This window comes from Oncorhynchus clarkii, chromosome 13 (assembly GCF_045791955.1).
Source record: "Oncorhynchus clarkii lewisi isolate Uvic-CL-2024 chromosome 13, UVic_Ocla_1.0, whole genome shotgun sequence".
Lineage (NCBI taxonomy): Eukaryota > Metazoa > Chordata > Actinopteri > Salmoniformes > Salmonidae > Oncorhynchus > Oncorhynchus clarkii.
Genome location: NC_092159.1, coordinates 51,364,824 through 51,387,323, shown reverse-complemented (window position 1 = coordinate 51,387,323; position 22,500 = coordinate 51,364,824). Strand labels below are relative to the sequence as shown.

General features: G+C 44.2%; 1 protein-coding gene across 2 annotated transcripts in view; it reads right to left on the bottom strand.

The window, feature by feature from the left end:
• Nucleotides 1-22,500, bottom strand: part of LOC139365042 (speckle-type POZ protein) — a 108,044-nt gene that overhangs the window by 6,271 nt on the left and 79,273 nt on the right. For both annotated transcript variants that reach the window (XM_071102375.1, XM_071102376.1), the window contains exons 7-10: nucleotides 14,891-15,068; nucleotides 8,155-8,210; nucleotides 5,982-6,104; nucleotides 2,239-2,381 (exon numbers count right to left, since the gene is read on the bottom strand). In XM_071102375.1, the coding sequence (XP_070958476.1) occupies nucleotides 2,239-2,381; nucleotides 5,982-6,104; nucleotides 8,155-8,210; nucleotides 14,891-15,068 (500 nt within the window). The remainder of the gene's footprint in view (nucleotides 1-2,238; nucleotides 2,382-5,981; nucleotides 6,105-8,154; nucleotides 8,211-14,890; nucleotides 15,069-22,500) is intronic.

The window sequence follows — 22,500 nt, the reverse complement described above, 5'->3', positions numbered from 1 at the left end:
GGGGACAGAGAGAGAGAGAGAGGACAGAGAGAGAGAGAGGACAGAGAGAGAGAGGGGACAGAGAGAGAGAGAGGGGACAGAGAGAGAGAGAGAGAGGAAAGAGAGAGAGAGAGAGAGAGGACAGGGAGAGAGAGGACAGAGAGAGAGAGAGAGAGAGAGGGGACAGAGAGAGAGAGAGAGAGGGGACAGAGAGAGAGAGAGAGAGGGGACAGAGAGAGAGAGAGAGGAGTAGGAGAGATAGAGAGAGAGAGAGAGAGAGAGAGAGGAGTAGGAGCGAGAGAGAGAGAGAGAGAGAGTGGACAGAGGAGTAGGAGAGAGAGAGAGAGGAGGACAGAGGAGTAGGAGAGAGAGAGAGGACAGAGGAGTAGGAGAGAGAGAGAGAGAGGACAGAGGAGTAGGAGAGAGAGAGAAAGAGAGGACAGAGGATTAGGAGAGAGAGAGAGAGAGAGGACAGAGCGTAAGGTAACAGGGGAGAGGGTGACTGAGAAAGGAAAAAACGACTCAAAGACGGAGAAAGGAGTGGATATGTGCAGGAGTAGGGACTGAAGAGAGTACAGAATATAGAGGACCAAGGCCCTCTTTACATAATTAAAATGCCCTAATTGGTATGGCAAGTTCAATGGATGGCCTTCGTCAGTGTTGACTAAAGGGAAGAGTAATGTCGTGTTCACATTAATGTTGACGAATCATAAACAACCAGCACATTGAGGAGCAACCTCATGCCGTGTATGGCCTCGGTCATTGAGGATCGCTCTAGTTAAAGGGATACTTCGGGGCATTGGTAATGAAGTCCTTTATCTACTTCCCCAAAGACAGATACAATTGTGGATACCATTTTTACGTCTCTGTGTATGAAGGAAGATAGAGGTAGTTTTGCAAGACAATGCCTCGAAGTCTATGGCTATCTGCTAGCATGCTACCTCTAACTTCCTTCATACTGGACACATAGCTATAACAATGGTATCCACCAATTCATCTGACTCTGAGGAAGTAGAGAAAGGGCCTCATTCTGAAAACCCAAAGTATACCTTTTTTCCCCTGCCATACAAGTTTAGATTTGTCAAAACATGTTTGCTGCTAAATTGCCCCTGTTAATATGGCATAAAATTGGTCTGAGAAGAGGTCAAATACTATTTCCAAAAAGAGTAATCGAGCTCCCAGTGAAAATTAATGACGATATTTCTGTGTTAGGCATTTAGCGAAAATGTGAAAATGTTCTGAGTGAGGAATAAAGTAACAGTATGTGGTAGGTATATAGAGAGTGTTCTGAGTGAGGGTTACAGTAACGGTATGTGTTAGGTATATAGAGAGTGTTCTGAGTGAGGGTTACAGTAACAGTGTGTTAGGTATATAGAGAGTGTTCTGAGTGAGGGGTACAGTAACGGTATGTGTTAGGTATATAGAGAGTGTTCTGAGTGAGGGTTACAGTAACAGTATGTGTTAGGTATATAGAGTGTTCTGAGTGAGGGTTACAGTAACGGTATGTGTTAGGTATATAGAGAGTGTTCTGAGTGAGGGTTACAGTAACAGTATGTGTTAGGTATATAGAGAGTGTTCTGAGTGAGGGTTACAGTAACGGTATGTGTTAGGTATATAGAGAGTGTTCTGAGTGAGGGGTACAGTAACGTATGTGCTAGGTATTTAGCGAGAGGGTTTTGAGTGAGGGGTACAGTAACGGTGTGTGAGTGAGGAGTATAGAATGAGAGCGGGGTGCAGTGTGTGTGTGAGTGAGGAGTATAGAATGAGAGCGGGGTGCAGTGTGTGTGTGAGTGAGGAGTATAGAATGAGAGCGGGGTGCAGTGTGTTTGTGAGTGAGGAGTATAGAATGAGAGCGGGGTGCAGTGTGTGTGTGAGTGAGGAGTATAGAATGAGAGTGGGGTGCAGTGTGTGTGTGAGTGAGGAGTATAGAATGAGAGCGGGGTGCAGTGTGTGTGTGAGTGAGGAGTATAGAATGAGAGCGGGGTGCAGTGTGTGTGTGAGTGAGGAGTATAGAATGAGAGCGGGGTGCAGTGTGTTTGTGAGTGAGGAGTATAGAATGAGAGCGGGGTGCAGTGTGTGTGTGAGTGAGGAGTATAGAATGAGAGTGGGGTGCGGTTTGTGTGTGAGTGAGGAGTATAGAATGAGAGCGGGGTGCAGTGTGTGTGTGAGTGAGGAGTATAGAATGAGAGCGGGGTGCAGTGTGTGTGTGAGTGAGGAGTATAGAATGAGAGTGGGGTGCAGTGTGTGTGTGCCACTCACTAGTTGATGAAGTCCACAGCCTGTGTTTTGAGTTGGTCTGCACTGTGCAGGTCTGCCAGGATGAGGATCTCTGCAGTGTTCTCCACAGACAGACTGGTGCACAGAGCATCCTCACACATCACCTTCAGCCTCTCCAGAGCATACTGACAGAGAGACGGGGGGGGGGGGAGAAAACTAATACATTTGTACTTGCTATCTGTCACCATTTACAATAGGAAATGCTGGACAGTGTAATGATTTCATAACATCAAATTGCTCCTGTCACGTCAATGAAGCTAGTTTGACTTTGAGAGAGAGGGAGAGGGTTTGAAAAGGAGTGTTGACAGTGAGTGGTGGAGGTGGAGCGCGGGAACCAGGGAGAGAGAGCAGAGATCATGGTAGTGTGTAAACACTGAAAGGTGATTTATCTGACGTCCTGTTAAACCCTGAGTGCCCAACTCAACACACCACGGTGCAGTACACCCACAGTGTAGACAAACACACACAACTCACAAAAGGCCACTTTCCACACACTGACAGATAGGCGAGTGTGTCCTTGTGTGAAAATGGGCACATCACATATACACTACATGACCAAAAGTATGGACACCTGCACGTCAAACATCTCATTCCAAAACCATGGGCATTAATATGGAGATGGTCCCCCCTTTGCTGCAATAACAGCCTCCTGGGAAGGCTTTCCACTAGATGTTGGAACATTGCTGCAGGGACTTGCTTCCATTCAGCCACAAGAGCATTTGTGAGATCAGGCACGGATGTTGGGCGATTAGGCCTGGCTCGCAGTCGGCGTTCCAATTCATCCCAAATGTGTTCGATGGGGTTGAGGTCAGGGCTCTGTGCATGCCAGTCAAGTTCTTCCACATCGATCTCGACAAACCATTTCTGTATGAACCTCGCTTTGTGCACGGGGGCATTGTCCTGCTGAAACAGGAAGTTGCCTTCCCCAAACTGTTGGCACAAATTTGGAAGCACAGAATCATTTAGAATGTCATTGTATGATGTAGAGTTAAGATTTCCCTTTACTGGAACTAAGGGGCCTGGCCCGAACCATGAAAAACAGCCCTGCACCATTATTCCACCAAACGTTACAGTTGGCACAATGCATTGGGGCAAATAGCGTTCTCCTGGCATCCGCCAAACCCAGATTCGTCTGTCGGACTGCAAGATGGTGAAGCGCAAGTCATCACTTCAGAGAACGCTTTCCACTGCTCCAGCGAGCTTTACACCACTCCAGACGACGCTAGGCTGCTCGGCTATGGAAGCTCCTGACAAACAGTTCTTATGCTGACGTTGCTTTCAAAGGCAATTTGGAACTCGGAAGTGAGTGTTGCAGCCGAGAGCAGACCATTTTTAAGCGCTACGAGCTTCAGCACTCCGTCCCATTCTATGAGCTTGTGTGGCCTACCACTTCACGGCTGAGCCGTTGTTGCTCCTAGACGTTTCCACTTCATAATAACAGCACTTAAAGTTGACCAGGGGAGCTCTAGCAGAGGAGAAATTTGACAAACTGACTTGTTGGAAAGGTGGCATCCTATGACAGTACCACGTTGAAAGTCACTGAGCTCTTCAGTAAGGCCATTCCACGGCCAACGTTTGTATATGGAGATTGCATGGCTGTGTGTTTGATTTTATACACCTGTCAGAAATGGGTGTGGCTGAAATAGCCCAATCCACTAACTTGAAGGGGTGTCCACATACCTTTGTATATATAGGAGAGGTTGACGATTAATCGGAATGGCCTGTTGTTGCTCCAAACTGTACCTAACCATAAACATCAATGCCTTTCTTAAAATCAATACACAGAAGTATATATTTTTAAACCTGCATATTTAGCTAAAGGAAATCCAGGTTAGCAGGCAATATTAACCAGGTGAATTTGTGTCACTTCTCTTGCATTCATTGCACGCAGAGTCAGGGTATATGCAACAGTTTGGGCCGCCTAATTTGCCAGAATTTTACGTAATTATGACTTAACATTGAAGGTTGTGCAATGTAACAGTAATATTTAGACTTTTGGATGCCACCCGTTAGATAAAATACGGAATGGTTCCTTATTTCACTGAAAGAATAAACGTCTTGTTTTCGAGATTATATTTTCCGGATTCGACCATATTAATGACCTAAGGCTCATATTTCTGTGTGTTATTATGTTATAACTAAGTCTATGATTTGATAGAGCAGTCTGAGCAGTGGTAGGCACCAGCAGGCTCGTAAGAATTCATTCAAACAGCACTTTTGTGCATTTGCCAGCAGCTCTTCGTTGTACTTCAAGCATTGAGCTGTTTATGACTTCAAGCCCATCAACTCCCGAGATTAGGATGGTGTAACCGATGTGAAAGGGCTAGCTAGTTAGCGGGGTGCGCACTAATACTGTTTCAAACGTCACTCGCTCTGAGACTTGGAGTAGTTGTTCCCCTTGCTCTACATGGGTAACGCTGCTTTGAGGGTGGCTGTTGTCGATCTGTTCCTGGTTCGAGCCCAGGTAGGGGCGAGGAGAGGGACAGAAGCTATGCTGTTACACTGGCAATACTAAAGTGCCTATAAGAACATCCAATAGTCAAAGGTTAATGAAATACAAATGGTATAGAGAGAAATAGTCCTATAATTCCTATAATAACTACAACCTAAAACTTCTTACCTGGGAATATTGAAGACTCATGTTAAAAGGAACCACCAGCTTTCATATGTTCTGAGCAAGGAACTTGAACTTTAGCTTTCTTACATGGCACATATTGCACTTTTACTTTCTTCTCCAACACTTTGTTTTTGCATTATTTAAACCAAATTGAACATGTTTCATTATTTATTTGAGGCTAAATTGATTTGATTAATGTATTATATTAAGTTAAAATAAGTGTTCATTCAGTATTGTTGTAATTGTCATTATTAGAAATGTATTTTTTAAATTTTGTAATTTTTAATTTAATTTTTAAATCGTTCGATTAATCGGTCTCGGCTTTTTTTTGTCCTCCAATCGGTATCGGCGTTGAAAAATCATAATCGGTCGACTTCTAATATATAGTGTACGTACCCACACACAAAGCCCCACAACAAGCTAATCTTCAGACTGCAGCCAGGAGAACTGATTCAGAGGTGTGTGTGTGCGTGCGTGTGCGTGCGTATTACATAAGAGCTGTACTATTGTGTAGCCAGAGAGGCTGCTGGGATAGCATCAGAGGGGTAAGGAGGATCTTAGTGAGACCTGGCCTTGGCCTCCAGTTATTCCAGCAGCTCCCTACAGAGTTAACCACATGCACCGTTATTAAATAAATCACACACACTGCATGAGAAAAGAGAGGGAAGGAAATGAATGGGAGGAGAGAGGATGAATGCAGAGTTAAGATGAGGGAGTGTCACAAGAGGAATCCTTGAGGAGCGAAGGGCAGCACTTAACACAAACAATGTAGGGTGTGTGTGTGTGTGTGTGTGTATGCGCGCGCTCGTGCATCAACAGATCTGGGGTCCTAGAAAATACTCAAATATGTTGACAGAAAACCAAGGAAGTTATGGAGGTTGAATTCTTCCACATTCAGTTCATTTATTTAGAGTCACATAGACCTAGCATCATTCTGCACACAGGACCACTACATATGGTACATAGCATCACATACACCTCACACACATGAACATAACATACTGTACGCCAGGGAACATTATAACATATGATATACTCACTCACTCATCCATACAATATAATATCAGATACGATATACACACCTCATTCCTCCTCCACCCACACTAACCTTGTCAGCCGCAGCCAGCAGGTCATCAGCCATCTTGTCCAGGTTGGGGGCTTTGCCCGTGTAGATGAAGCACATCATCTCCTTGAACACCTCGGGCTCCACATCGTTAATCTCCACACGGTTCTGGAGGAGGAGAGAAGAGACCGAGGGCAGTGCTCAGAGCCTATACCACAACTTCCCAACATCAGATCCATTATGAACACTCCATTATGAACACTCCATTGACTGTGATCCTGTTCCAGCAGTCTTCGCATGATGCAGTCTGCTTACCTCATTTCAGATAGGTGAAGTTAACCATCTATCTACACTGAACAAAAATATAAACGCAACATGCAAAGTGCTGGTCCCACGTTTCATGGCCTGAAATAGAAGATCCCAGAAATGTTCCATACACACAAAAAGGTCAATTTGTGCACAAAATCAGTTTACTTTCCTGCTAGTGAGCATTTTTCCTTGGCCAAGATAATCCAGCCACCTGACAGGTGCAGCATCTCAAGAAAGTGATTGAATAGCATGCACATTACACAGGTCCACCTTGTGCTGGGGGCAATAAAGGCCACTCTAAAATGTAACGTTTTGTCACACAAAACAATGCTACAGATGTCTCAAGTTGAGGGAGCGTGCAATTAGCATGCTGACTGCAAGAACGCACACCAGAGCTGTTGCCAGAGATTTTAATGTTCATTTCTCTACCATAAGCCGCCTTAAACGCCGTTTTAGAGAATTTGGCAATACATCCAAAAGGCATCACAACCGAAGACCACGTGTAACCACGCCAGCCCAGGACCTTCACATCTGGATTCTTCACCTGCGGGACAGTCAGGGGGGAAGAGGAAGGGGGTGCTGAGGAGTGTTTGTCTGCCTGTAACTCTGTAATAAAGCCCTTTTTTTGGGAAAAACTTATTCTGATTTGCTGGACCTGGCTCCGCAGTGGGTGGGCCTATGCCCTCCCAGGCCCACCCATGGCTGCGCCCCTGCCCAATCATTTGAAATCCATAGATTTGGGCCTAATGAATTTATTTCAATTGACAGATTTTCTTATGAACTATAACTCTGTAAAATCGCTGCGTTTATATTTTTGCTCAGTAAAGCTAATTTTACTATCTACTTTATCATTCATGTTTATACATATAAAACACACACACACACCAAATAGTTGTGAGCAGACCAGAGCACCAGAACACCTCTGAAACAGTCTGAACACGTTCAACCCCAAAATTGAAAACGGCATTTTAGATGTATTTTTTCCTCCACAGTCGATTCCTGGAATTAATCCGGAGCATTCGTTCCCAACGAACGGTGCCTGCAGCCAACGGCAAGCGCTCTTTATCGCTCGTCGGCACGGTAACGGTAACCCTGAACCCTTTTCTCCTCTCCGAGAGGCAGAACAAGGCAGTAAACCAATTATGTTGCTGGTTTATCGTCGTCACGGCGACCTGAGGTATTTCAGCGGGGTCAGGCCGGGTATACAGACAGCTCATAGTACATTAATGTTCCACTCTGGACACTAACAAAACAGCACACTACAAATCAACCCATTACACATTAGCACAGACATACACGTGTTTGTTAATCACCGACAGACACAAACATTTGTGCTGTACAGAGAGTACACGTGATCTTTCATGATCTACCAACACATACACACACACAGTCTACCAATACACACAAACAGGCACAAGACTTGGCTATTATTGTGTTTATTTACAAACGCATTTATTCTCCCTCTATAGACTGGTGAATCTGTTATCTCTATCAAATGGGGACACATCCCTCCCCCTCGCCCACTTATATACCAATTAAGATGCATTTCCTAGCTTTGTGCTTTATAATTTCCCCATTTAAGCAGGGCCCGCATCAATATTCTGCCAACACAACCTCTAAATCACTGATGTTCAATCTCACCACCTCCCTATCAGATGAGCAGGACCCACCATGGCACGGGGCTCTCTCTCTCTCTCTCTCTCACACACACACACAAATCCTACAGTTATAGATCTTACAGTGAGCCTGCCATCTCCATGCAGACGAGGCAACATTCTGGAAGGGTACAGTAACCGTGTAGACACATCCCTGTCTGAACTAGTGATGATGCAACAGAGAGAAAGATGTGAAGAACCTCCCCACTGAGACACAGGACTGTTCAGGTCACAACACTGTCTACAACACTCACCTTTTTACTCTCCTCCATCTCATGTTCAAACATGGCACTGAACACTGGCGATCGGGCTGGAGGGGTAGAGAGAGCACATCAAAATGTATGTCACATGCGCCGAATACAATGCTTACTTATAAGCCCTTAACCAACAATGCAGTTCAAGAAATGGAGTTAAGAAAATATTTACTAAATAAACTCAAATAAAAAGTAACATAACAAGGCTATATACAGGGTGTACCGGTACTGAGTCAATGTGCGGGGGTACAGGTCAGTTGAGGTAATTTGTGCATGGATAGATTGATAGAGCAAGTGAGCGAGAGAAGGGGAGAGAGAAGGAGAGAGGAGAAAGAATAGTTTAGTGTCTCCCATCTGTCTGTCTGCCACAGGGGCAGTGGAAAGAACGAACAGCCTCCGGTACACACCGTCCTGCTACTGCTACTCCCAAGGCCTAATGAAGCCATCTTCAATGAGTTTGACCAGCAGCACTAGCTCTCACTGAAGACTAGTAGGGCCATGAACCAGGAGATAAAGGATGTGCCCCAAATGGCATCCTATTTCCTATATAGTGCACTATTTTTGACCGGGGTAGCGCACTAGGGAATAGGATGGAATTTGGGGTGTACTAAACCACATAGCGTGGTTTAATTCAGAGATTTGTCAGAGAGAGGGAGAGATAAAGAAACACAACCCCACAGCAGCACACAATTAAAATGTCTCAAAATGACTCAATAATTGACAGCCATTCCCATTCTCTACAGGGAGACAGTTTCCCCCTCTAAATCATCATTGTTTCATAGTCTACATGTGTTTTTCTAATAAAGACATGGGATCCCTCTCTATGATAGTAGAGCACTAGTGTGCTTGGGAGTAGGACACCTGGAGTGTTGTTCCATAGCTGAGAGTAATTTTATTGTGAGTGTTGTACCATAGCTGAGAGTTGTTTTGTTGCTCCATAGCTGAGAGTAATTTTGTGTGAGTGTTGTTCCATAGCCGAGAGTCGTTTTGTGTGAGTGTTGTACCATAGCTGAGAGTCGTTTTGTTGCTCCATAGCTGAGAGTCATTTTGTGTGAGTGTTGTTCCATAGCCGAGAGTTGTTTTGTGTGAGTGTTGTTCCATAGCTGAGAGTCGTTTTGTGTGAGTGTTGTTCCATAGCTGAGAGTCGTTTTGTGTGAGTGTTGTTCCATAGCTGAGAGTTGTTTTGTGTGAGTGTTGTTCCATAGCTGAGAGTTGTTTTGTTGTGAGTGTTGTTCCATAGCCGAGAGTTGTTTTGTGTGAGTGTTGTACCATAGCTGAGAGTCGTTTTGTTGCTCCATAGCTGAGAGTCATTTTGTGTGAGTGTTGTTCCATAGCCGAGAGTTGTTTTGTTGTGAGTGTTGTTCCATAGCTGAGAGTCGATTTGTTGTGTGTTTTTCCATAGCTGAGAGTTGTTTTGTTGTTCCATAGCTGAGAGTATTTTTGTGTGAGTGTTGTACCATAGCTGAGAGTTGTTTTGTTGTGAGTGTTGTTCCATAGCTGAGAGTCGATTTGTTGTGTGTTTTTCCATAGCTGAGAGTTGTTTTGTTGTTCCATAGCTGAGAGTATTTTTGTGTGAGTGTTGTACCATAGCCGAGAGTTGTTTTGTTGTGAGTGTTGTTCCATAGCTGAGAGTCGATTTGTTGTGTGTTTTTCCATAGCTGAGAGTTGTTTTGTTGTTCCATAGCTGAGAGTATTTTTGTGTGAGTGTTGTTCCATAGCTGAGAGTTGTTTTGTTGTGAGTGTTGTTCCATAGCTGAGAGTTGTTTTGTGTGAGTGATGTTCCATATCTGAGAGTTGTTTTATTGTGTTGTACCATAGCTGAGAGTTGTTTTGTTGTGTTGTACCATAGCTGAGAGTTGTTTTGTTGTGTTGTTCCATAGCTGAGAGTTGTTTTGTTGTGTTGTACCATAGCTGAGAGTTGTTTTGTTGTGTTGTTCCATAGCTGAGAGTTGTTTTGTTGTGTTGTACCATAGCTGAGAGTTGTTTTGTTGTGTTGTACCATAGCTGAGAGTTGTTTTGTTGTGTTGTTCCATAGCTGAGAGTTGTTTTGTTGTGTTGTTCCATAGCTGAGAGTTGTTTTGTGTGAGTGATGTTCCATATCTGAGAGTTGTTTTATTGTGTTGTACCATAGCTGAGAGTTGTTTTGTTGTGTTGTACCATAGCTGAGAGTTGTTTTGTTGTGAGTGTTGTTCCATAGCTGAGAGTTGTTTTGTGTGAGTGATGTTCCATATCTGAGAGTTGTTTTATTGTGTTGTACCATAGCTGAGAGTTGTTTTGTTGTGTTGTACCATAGCTGAGAGTTGTTTTGTTGTGTTGTTCCATAGCTGAGAGTTGTTTTGTTGTGTTGTTCCATAGCTGAGAGTTGTTTTGTGTGAGTGATGTTCCATATCTGAGAGTTGTTTTATTGTGTTGTACCATAGCTGAGAGTTGTTTTATTGTGTTGTTCCATAGCTGAGAGTTGTTTTGTTGTGTTGTACCATAGCTGAGAGTTGTTTTGTTGTGAGTGTTGTTCCATAGCTGAGAGTTGTTTTGTGTGAGTGTTGTTCCATAGCTGAGAGTTGTTTTGTGTGAGTGTTGTACCATAGCTGTGTGAGGGTATTATAGAGATGCAGTGCCGAGCTCATTCTGCAGTAGACAGAGAGAGAAGCACCACACACTGTTTTAGATCACATGACCAATAAGAAGCCAATTTCAAGCGTTCCGCTCAGCCAGCACACACACTTCCACAGCCCTTTTGATCCTGCTCTGTCCGTCTCCACAGCGATTAACGGCCCGGAGAGTTGTCACAGGAATGGTGGTGGAGAAGGAGAACAATGAGAGGAGTGGGTGTCACCTAACCCAGGTAGCGGAAGAAGCGAGGGAGAAGGAGAAAAGGAGAGAGGGAGGTGCAGACAGCCAGATGAGGGGTGGAGAGAGAGTGAAGACCCCAATGCCACAGTAGCACACAATTAAAATGTCTCAAAATGACTGGATAATTGACAGCCATTCCCATTCTCCACAGGGAGAGTTCCTGAAAGTTTCAGTCAGATACTCAGCCATGGGGCTCTATTTGCAGCTGCCATTAACAGCCTGCTCTTTGGCAATTTCAACTTCTAAAAGCCAGCACTCCACTATTTTCCAACCCTGACGCAAGGGTTGGTAATTTACCTGTCTTATATCAGCTCAAGTGGTGGGAAGAGTGGAAATATTTGGGGTGTCCTTAAATACGTGTGCCATTGTCCCAATTTCAAGCAGAGCTTCCTTCTGGTGATATTTAAGACTCACCAAAAGCTGGATTTTGTGGAAATGCAATTGGTTATAGCATTGATTTGCTCAGTGGAGGCTCACAGTAGCATAATCAGTAGCCTATAAGCAATCTTTTATTAAAAAAATAGCATGAGCATCAAAACAGTAAGATATTCACGTTTTTTCTTTATATTGGACATTATTTTTATCCATGCAGCTACTGTGAAAAGTTTGGACTCATTAGGCCTATGTGCGATGGCCATGGAATGAAAGGTGTCAGTGACTGTAGGAAGTCAGTTTAGGAAAATTAAGTTATTGCAATAGACTGTTTGCGTTTTTCCTTTATCATTTTGACAAAAATAACTCCATCTCCCACTTATCTGAACCTAAATGTCAAATTATGGATATTCCGATCGCTGTCCTTGGTGCTGAATCCACACGTAGCCTGTTAATTTGTTTACATTATACGTGGCAAAGTCACTAACCGGCCATATCAACAGCGATGGTAGACTTATCTTATTATAACGTTTGGGCAATGTCCATGGCTGTTAGCGCAATGTGTGTAGACGAATATTTCCATGTTGAAGCCAATATCAAAAAATACATTGGCTATGTTTGTTCTAACTACGCCTATTGTAGTGTGTAAACTATATTCAATGGATAGGACAAACATCCATGCCTCCGGCCCAAGAGCCCTAAGTCTACGTGTGCACACATTGCCTTACGCTCATGGAACGAGAGATGTGATTTATGATATCATGCTTCTGATCCGATCCTGTTTAGAAATATTGGTTGTTAGTTTAATTATTATTATTATTTTTTAAAGTGCTTTGTTTTTGTTGTTGTTTTGTAATTTGACCCCCTTTTTCTCCCCAATTTCGTGGTATCCAATTGTTAGTAGTTACTATCTTGTCTCATCGCTACAACTCCAGTACGGGCTCGAGAGAGACAAAGGTCGAAAGCCATGCGTCCTCCTAAACACAACCCAACCAAGCCGCACTGCTTCTTAACACAGTGCGCATCCAACCCGGAAGCCAGCCGCACCAATCGTGTCGGAGGAAGCACCGTACAGCTAGTGACCTGGTCAGTGTGCACTGTGCCCGGCCCGCCACAGGAGTTGCTAGGATAAGATAAGGATATCCCTACCGGCCAAACCCTCCCTAACCCGGATGAGACTAGGCCAATTGTGTGTCGCCGCATGGACCTCCCGGTCGCGGCCGCCTGCGACAGAGCCTGGGCTCAAACCCAGAGTCTCTGGTGGCACAGCTAGCACTGCGATGCAGTGCCTTAGACCACTGCGCCACCCGGGAGGCCTTTGCTTTGTTTTTTGCTTAAAAAACAACTTATTTGAAAGATTCACCATCTATGGGTTTATGGCAAGGATGGGCAACTTTGATGGGACTGGAGGGCCCCCAAAAATCCAAACTTATCATGATGGGCCACGATTGCTTGAGGGTCTGCGAGTAGAACATTTTGGTTGCCCCCCGCGTTGACAGTAAAAGCCATGTTTTTAAGCTTTACAGTTAATTTTCTACACATTTTGCTATGGGGTGTTGAGGAAATGTTGCAGTTTTAAAAATATGCAGAAATCTCTCCCCCATATCCTGGCAGCTAAAATTCTAATAGTTCACCTGATTTCAGTTTGTCACAAAACAAGCAGGGTAGAGAATCATTGGAACATCTAAACCACTGTGAAATATATTTTCAATAACAAAAAATCATGTATTTTCAGTTGTTTAAAGCTGTTGTACAAAACCAAAAGTAAGAGACGCAAAAACAAACTTATGAACGGGTAGCATAGAAATAGTGTTCATTGAACAGATCTACAGCTTCTTAGACTTGCTTTCAATGAGAATGACAGATCTATAACTCACATTGGGCCATAGACTTGCTTTCAATGAGAATGACAGATCTATAACTCACATTGGGTAGCCTAGTGGTTAGAGAGTTGGACTAGTAACCGGAAGGTTGCAAGTTCAAACCCCCGAGCTGACAAGGTACAAATCTGTCGTTCTGCCCTGTTCCTAGGCCGTCATTGAAAATAAGAATTTGTTCTTAACTGACTTGCCTAGTCAAATAAAGGTACAAAAAAAAAAATCTAGACCTGCTGATAAACACATTTAGAAATTGCACCTTGTGTATTTTACTATTCTAACTCGCAACAGTAAGTTGAGACCCCAACTACTATTTCTGTAGAAGTGCAAATATGATCTGTCAAGTTTATAAAACATTACATTTACAAGTAGTATAACAGTGAGTGGACATCTCTCCCTCTCTATTTATTTTGGATCTTTATCCAGCTCCTTTAAAAAGTATGGATGTTTGTAAAACCCTAAATAGTCCATGTTTTCTTTGTATGATATGCCCACGTGGAGCAATTATGGTGCCTTCAACTCAAAATGTAAACAAAGCTTATTTAAAACAAGTTGCTGTTTAGTATTTATTTTTTTATTGTAATTTCACCCCAATTTCATGATATCCAATTGCAATCCAATTACGATCTTGTCTCATTGCTGCAACTCCCCAAAGGGCTCACGAGACACAAAGTTTGAGTCATGCGTCCTCCGAAACATGACCCGCCAAGCCGCGCTTCTTAACACCTGCTCGCTTAACCCGGAAGCCAGCTGCACCAATGTGTCAGAGGAAACACCATTCAACTGACGACCCAAGTCAGCCAGGAGGAGCCCGGCCCGCCACAAGGAGTGGCAAGAGCGCAATGAGCCAAGTAAAGCCGCCCCGGCCAAACCCTCCCCTAACCCGGACAACGCTGGGCCAATTGTGCGCCGCACTATGGGATCAAACCCCCGGCTGTAATGACGCCGCAACACTGCGATGCAGTGCCTTAGACCGCTGCGCCACTCAGGAGGCCCTGCTATTTAGTTATTAGAATTATACACTTTCTTTTTAGGCCTTATCGATAGCCAAGTGAATTTAGTCTTGCTTATTGACTATGTTTGGCATGACCACACTGCAATTTACGGTAGGCCTAGCCCATATATCAGTGTGAATGGTATAGCCTATGTTAGACAATGTATTTCCATATTATAGCAATGCAATTAAAACAATGTGGAATGCAAACATGTTGAAAATATTTAGCAAATATGGGGAAGGATATTTAATGAACTAGGCTATAACGGACTAATATTCGAATTGGAGTTGATGACAACGCTATACATAAAAGACAGTAAATAAACAACTTAAAGCAACTACACATTTAGCCATGGAGCACGTTCCGATTGGTCAGTGTGGGGCCAAGCCTCGACACACCTACAATGTGTTTTATAAGTCCAGACCTTTCGCTCCATCGCCAGCTACTGTGGCCATAATTCTGGTTGTGAAAATAGCAAAAAATATTTCTAATACTACTGCCAGTGCTAAGACTTAACATTGCATTAGGTTTGTTACAATAGAGCCCATAGTCTGTGTTTCTGTCATTGATGTGTCAATATCTGTAAGAAGTGGGTCCGGTGTTATGTGTGGTGCGTGGCGTGCGAGACAAAAGTAGTCTTACCTGCCAGGATGGCTTTGTGTGCCTGGAACTCCTGTCCCGCCACACACAGGGAGCAGTCAGTGAAGCGGGAGTGTTCCCAAAGCCCTCCCAGCTCATCGGCCAGCCTGCAGTCTGGCACCTTCACCATGTTCATAGTGTTCTGACCTGAGATGTTCACAGAGTCCTGCACCACACTCACCTACAGGGAGGGAGAGTTAGACGGAGAGACAGGAGACGAGAGAGAAAAAGAATGAGAAAAATAAATACAATTTAAAAAAGAAAGAAAAAGACAGAGGGAAGATCAGTCAGTCAGTCTACTCACACAGTATACATTACAGTAACCAGACAGACAGACAGACATCAGCGGTATTAGACCGTCTATCACCTTACACATTCTAATGGACAAATCAGACAACACACACATCAAATCATATACAGGAAGACCAGCCATTAACAGATGATCTCTGCCACACCAATCAATACATCAACCGTTAAATAAAGCTGCCATGCAAACACACACCTCCAACAATTAACGTGTGCTCTGCTCATTTACCACATCCACTCACAAACAAGACACTAGACAGGGACTTGACTCAGTCTATTAATCATTAGGGTGTGTGTGTATATTCTCCATGCTGGCTTAGCCACCTGTTCAAGACAACATCGAACATACTAATACTCCCACAGTGTGGGACACAGTGTGGGACACCAAATGTAGTACCATTCAAGATCCTATTTTCCCTCCTAACCTTAACACTAAATCTAACCTTAACCATAAACCCCATAGAAACAGCATTTGACCTTGTGGGGACTAACCAAATGTACCCAGTTTTTGTTTGTTTACTGTTCTTATGGGGACTTCTGGTCCCCACAAGTATAGTTAAACACGTCCACACACACACTCCTATTAGGTTATCAGCAACCTTTAAAACCACAGAATTAAAGAACCAAACATCGCCCAACAATTTCCAAGAAGAATCCAAACATTTTAAAGCAGCACTCCTAAGACACTGAAACAGTTCCCAAAAATATATTTCATTTCCACTAAAACTGTTCCCAGAAATAGCTGTGTCATGGTCACAAACTCCCAAATGCATCCCAGTAAGTTGACCTTGCTACTGGGCTGTTCAGACAGGGAGGGAGGCTACCCCCCATGAAAAACACCCTCCCTGTCCCCCTCTGTCTGTTCCTCTCTCCGTTCCTCAGTCCACCCGTCCCTCTGTCTGCCCATCTGACTCAGGCAGAGACGAAAGGGGAGAAAAACACACAATGAAAAAGTGTGTGGCAAGCAGGAAATTGAATGTCAAGGACCCTTGTTTGCTCCTGATGGAGGTGTAAGTGTTAGCCTGGAGGGGAGAGAAAGACAGGGCGGGAGGGTTAGACATGGAGAATAAAAGACTGGGAGAAAAAGGCAGGACAGGGTGACAGACAGAGAGAAATAATAGGAGGGTATAGGATCCCAAGGAGGAAATAGACTCTCATAAACACAAGCTCATTTCCTGTGATGACATTACAGGGACACAGTACAAAGAAAATGGTGATGTTGAGAGGAGAGCATTGTGACCATGAGTATTGTGTATCACTGTGTGTGTGGCACAGTCTGGTACCCACAGCTGGCTCCATAAATCACACTCCAGGGGGACTTTAGTATGAATGATGTACATCCATCTCCACACACACACACATTCACTCAAGAGTACACTCACAAGGCACTCATAAGACACTGATTAGCAACTACAAGGACTGGGAGAGACAGACGTGTGGAGGAGAGATGAAGATGGAGATGAGAAGGAGAAAGATAACAGTATAGGAGGCATATTAAAAGAGGTCAACTGGAGACTGAGTAAGAGGGAGGGAACAGGTAAGTCAACACAGACAGCACTGGGTCTGTTGAGATGCACTCTGTATGGCCGTGTCTCAAATAGCACCCTATTCCCTATATAGTGCTCAACTTTTGACTGTAGGGAATAGGGTGCCAATTGGGCCGCACTCATTATATATAGTGGTAAATTCAGATGGGAGTGTTTCTGTTTCATGTGTGTCTGTTGGTATAAATAAGCATGGCGGTGCACTCAGCCGCTGTATAGCACGGCAAGCCGCGCTAGGCTAGCCACGCTAGGCTAATCACACTGGCTAACCTGGCACATTATTCCATCAACTAACCAGGTGGAAACAACACTTTGCTGTAGCTCTGGAACTAGCTCCTATTTACACACACTGACTAAAATACTCTCTGTCTTCACCCCTCAGTCGTGTTCTCCTGTCATCATCATCTTCATCACCAGCATGTTCAACAATCATCACCATCAGCAAGGCCGTATATTACCATCATTATGGTGGCGATGTTCATTAATGGCCTTAACCCCTGACCTGCTGGTTTCTCTATCGACTCACAGCAGCCCTCTTGATCTCTGCAGACCAGACAGTTGCCATGGAATCTCAGAGCCCAGAAGATTCATTCATTTCTGCGTCAGTCTCTTTTACTCCTCTACGTGTCTGTTTATAGATTTACAGTACGCCGTGAGTGAAATGGTCCTGAAAAAATTAGCAAATCAAGTTCATTAAGTTATGGAAAACTTTATTTTCCCTCCACTGTGTCTTATGTTCAATATGAGACTTTTCTCTGATCAATCCAGAGCAGATTGAGTCACACGCACACACACCTTTCCTCAGCTCTGCCTTAATAGGTGTGTGATCTTTTAAACTAGTCGTCTGAACCCCCGAGCGCAGCTTTTTATAATGCATGACTGGCCCTTCATCCGCTCTCTCTCCAGCTGCTCTCCATTCAACCAGAGTAAACAGCACTGCTCAAGACACACAAACTATATTGAATGCAAACACACTGTCTTTATAAACATACTATCCTCAGAGGTATCAGCAAACCCCAAAATAAGGCCACACACATCTAAAAGCCCACACTCACACATGCAGACATTAAACCAAATGCCTTAAATCTAGGTGCTTAACTGGGGCAAAACATACCAGTCAACCCTGCTGGCAACCCATTAAAGCCTCATAGCGGATGAGACAAATTATTCCCCTACTTTATTAGATGGTGAGTGACAGTTAACACTACTGATGAGCATTCCATTGAGTCTGTGGAGACACAATTCACACCAGGGTACTGGACTAGATCTACAGTTGGTATTTCAGCAGACCAGCCTGCACCTGCACCCGTCCGCCACAGACGTTTTTGAGTGGATCGACACACAAACGGGGGCAGAGGCATATTTCATGCATGATTTGAAGTCAAGCTGGTGAACGACGCGCACGAGAGAGAGAGCGGACCGGAGCCACAGCAGCCAGTTTCGGAGCCATGTGTTACTGTTGTCTCGCCAGCCTTGTTCTTCCACAGAGACAAACAACAGATACACGTGAGATCAATGTTGATGCGCTGGGGACACAGCGAAATGGTGAAAGCCCAGTAGATTTTATTTTTAACTTTATTTAACTAGGCAAGTCAGTTAAGAACAAATTCTTACTTTCAATGACGGCCTAGGAACAGTGGGTTAACTGCCTTGTTCAGGGGCAGAAGGACAGATTTTTACCTCGTCAGCTCGGGGATTCGATCTTGCAACCTTTCGGTTACTGGTCCAACGCTCTAACCACTAGGCTGCCTGCCGCCCCATGGGGATCAGATGAGGATCAACATGAAACAAAGGCACTTTTCTCCTGTCTCTCCATCTATCACTATTCATCCGTCTGTCTCAGTTACTGGGTCTCTAACCCTCTTTCTTTCTCTCAAGTGTCACCTTGCTTTATTTCCCTCACTTATTCTCTCTGTCGCCAACTCATTTCTACGCCATTTTACCCTCGCTCTATCCCTACTCCAAACTAGGCTTGGGCAATATATTGTATATCGTATAGCGGTGTATTTGGAAAAATCCACGGGATGGTTCTCCCAATATTCAAAAATATTTATTCAAACTTTTTCAATAAATGTTCATATTTGTAGCTACTTTTTAAGTTGTTACCTGCAGTCCACTTGTGCAATACTTTAGGAGATAAAGCTTTCTTCATTTCACCTGTCCCATTTTAAACGATGAAGCTTATTGTAGTTCCCCAGAACAGTTGAGCCAGTCACGTGTTTGTTTATAAACAGCACACCGGGAGAAAGCCATGTGGTGAATCCATAGCATTCTATATCTATCAGTGAGTCTCTGTTGTGCAGCGCAATGAGGTGATGTACTTACACTTATGTGCAATTCACTACTCAATGTTTTCCATCAGATATCTTAGTATGGCTTTCTTCCAGAAGTCAAAGATCTCTGGATGAGTTATTTTTCCCCTGTGCTTCCTACTAGTGTTTTCCCCCCTCCATTCTTCTCCCATCTGCTCCATGTACACATGCTTCTCTTCCTTCAGAAAAGCAAGCATCACAACTTTGTTCATTTGCACAATCTATCTTGTTCACTTTCGCTTGTCAATGTCCATACAGATCGAAAATGATATCCGGTAGCTAGTCGCTATGCTTGTATAACTTTATGAGCTGGGTTTGCCAGTCTTTGCAATTAGTTTGTCAGTTTTTGCCCGTTCGCATTTAGCTATGTGATTTCACTATTATAGTAGTTTGTGCTAATTTTGTTAGCATTCTGGTAATACAAGCCCAATGGGCTTTCCTTGAGTTTTTAGCACCCCCCTTGTGTGCTATGCCAGTTATACTGTAAATCCTGGTATGCGAGAAGGGCGATATGACAATATGAAAATCTGGATAACGCCCAAGCCTACTCCAAACCCTGTTACATCTTCTCTCAAACTATTTCCACCCTCTTACACCCATCTTCCATCCTTCCCATTCCTTCTCTGTCTATCCTCCCTAACCAAGTCTCTCACTTTGTGTCTCAGTCTCACTGAGCCTCTACACATCTCCCCGTCTCAGTTTTGGGGAGGTGTGCGAGGCGAGAAAGGGAGGTAGATAGGGGTGAAGAGAGCAGCTGGAGCATCTGCAGCAGTCTCCTCTGACAGCAGCGTGGCATATGGCAGGGCCCTGTGAAGGATGGGCGCTGTCACCCGGCAAAGTGCTTACCCACAGACAGCCAGGAGAAAGAAGAGAGAGCGAGAGAGAAAGAGCAGGAGTAAGAGGAGGAAACAGCTGAACATCAGCACCCACCTCATTTATTCACACACTCCCTGGGAGGAGACGGTGGAGATGAAAAGAGGAAAGAGGATACGGAGGAGAGAGAGAAAGATAGAAAGAAAGCTCTGTGGATACAAAGAGGCTGTAGGGTGGTTAGGATGAGACTAGAAGCACTATTGTATCATCACTGTTATGAAGTAAGAGTTATGCTGGGGTAAACCCTTCAGTGGTTCATTCACACCCTGAGGTGACAGAGTGGGTGAAAAAGATGGAGGCTACCTGAAACAAGCCAATCATGCCCACCAGCCGATGCTCTCTGACACTACCTCTGTCTGCCTAAAGGTGGACCACTGACTTAGCAATTTAGGATGACTGAGTATCCGAAAGACACTTCTGTTCAACTTTCTGAATAGAGCTAGCCACACTTAACAGTAAGCAAAACCCCTTAGGCAGAGATACAGTACGTTTTATGAGGAAGTTCTCCAACTAACGTATGTGAAGGGGTGAAAAACTACAGTCCTTGAGAACTACTGGTGTGCAGGTTTTGCTTCATCCCAGCTGGTTTTGGAACAAAATCCTATATACAGTTAGTTCTCCAGGACCGGCGCTAGAGATCCATACATTACACTGCTTTAAAACTAAATCCATACAGTGTATTTAAACTGTGACCTTGGTGAGTGAGGTTAGTCCTGTCAGAGAAGAGAGGAGAGAGAGAGACCAGCCATTTACCAGGGTGTCTCATTAGAGAAGTGAGGAAAGTAGACACTTCTCCTCCACATACCAACCCATTAATCTGTCTGCCTGCACATTTCTCCTAAACTTCTATTCATCCAATTCTGCCCATCTCCCCTTTTTCCTGTCATCCACATACATGTCCTTTTATCCCACTCTCCTCCTCCACCCCCTCCTGTGCTCTCTTCTCCTATGAAGGGACCTCATCTTTCCTTCACTCCTCCTCTCAGAACACCTCGTGACAGCCAGCACAGAACCTTTAATGGAAACTATCTTCTCATTAAATACCTGCAGGTGTCTAGAGCTTTGGCAAAGATGAACAGAGGGAAGAAGATTATAGAGAGAGCGAGATCACGGGCGCGAGAGCACGAGCGCGATAACAAGAGAGCGAGATCACAAGTGCAAGATAACGAGAGCGAGATAACGAGAGCGAGAGATAACATGAGGGAAGAGAAAAAAAGATGGCAAGAAAGGATGGCTGGGTTTGTTCTGGCACTCCCCTACATGACACCCAGCCAGTTTGCTGGTGTGGGGTTTAAATAACTGCCTAAGGAGCAGACAGAAAGAGGGCTTTCAGCTGGCACCAATTCACACGGGTACATGTCTCCTCTCCACCACACACCCTGTTCTACATCTCTGCCTGAGGGAAGAAGATGAGGGGCCAGGGGAGGGAGAGAGGATAGGAGAGGGAAGGGGGCCACAGGAGAGGATAAGAGATGGATAACAAATACCAGGAGAGAGGGAAGAGATGTGTGCTGGGCTCTGGGGCTATTCCACCCTCTCAGAGGCAGGACGGGACCATATGGCCATTAACGAGAGAGCGCAAGAGAGATAACGAGAGAGATAACGAGATACATAACAGAGAGAGAGAGAAGGTATAACGAGAGAGATGTATAACGAGAGAGCAGAGCAAAGAAAAGAGTCCAGCTGGTCCTGAGAGAGATGTATAACGAGAGAGATGTATAACGAGAGAGATGTATAACGAGAGAGATGTATAACGAGAGAGATGTATAACGAGAGAGAGAGCGCAGAGCAAACAAAAAAGAGTCCAGCTGGTCCTGAGAGAGATGTATAACGAGAGAGATGTATAACGAGAGAGATGTATAACGAGAGAGAGCGCAGAGCAAACAAAAGAGTCCTGCTGGTCCTGAGAGAGATGTATAATGAGAGAGAGAGCTGCGCAAAGAAAATAGTCCAGCTGGTCCTGGGGCTGAGTTCACAAACCTGTTCTACTAACGCACTGAAGCCTCAGGACCAGAACATCCAATAAATCATGATAAACCAAATTACAACACAGTCAAAACAATACTATATTGTTTATTGGGAAACACAAACACAAGCACAAAGCAAATTGGAGTGCTATCTGGCCCTAAATCGACAGTACACAGTGGCTAAATATTTGATCATGGTTACTGATCAAAACCTTAGAAAAACCTTGACAAAGTACAGGCTCAGTGAGCACAGCCTTGCCATTGAGAAGGGTAGACACAGAAAACCTGGCTCCCTGTAGAGGAAAGGCTGTGCAAACACTGCACAACAGCAGAACCTGAGACGGAGTTGGATTTCCTGACAAAATGTCAAAAATATAAAACAATTAGAGTGTCATTTTCCCAAATTTGAAACCCGTATTCAAGGTTTCAAAGACCTCTCTGATGAGGATAGGCTACCCTTCCTGTTGGGGGAGGACGCAGAGAGCTGTGGGCTGGCAGCGCACTACATTGCTGCCTGCCATAAGTTGAGGGACAGTGTCTGACAGACCAATCAACCTGCACATGTACTCTACTGTATGCTTATTGTTATTGTTGAATGTATGGTTATTTTG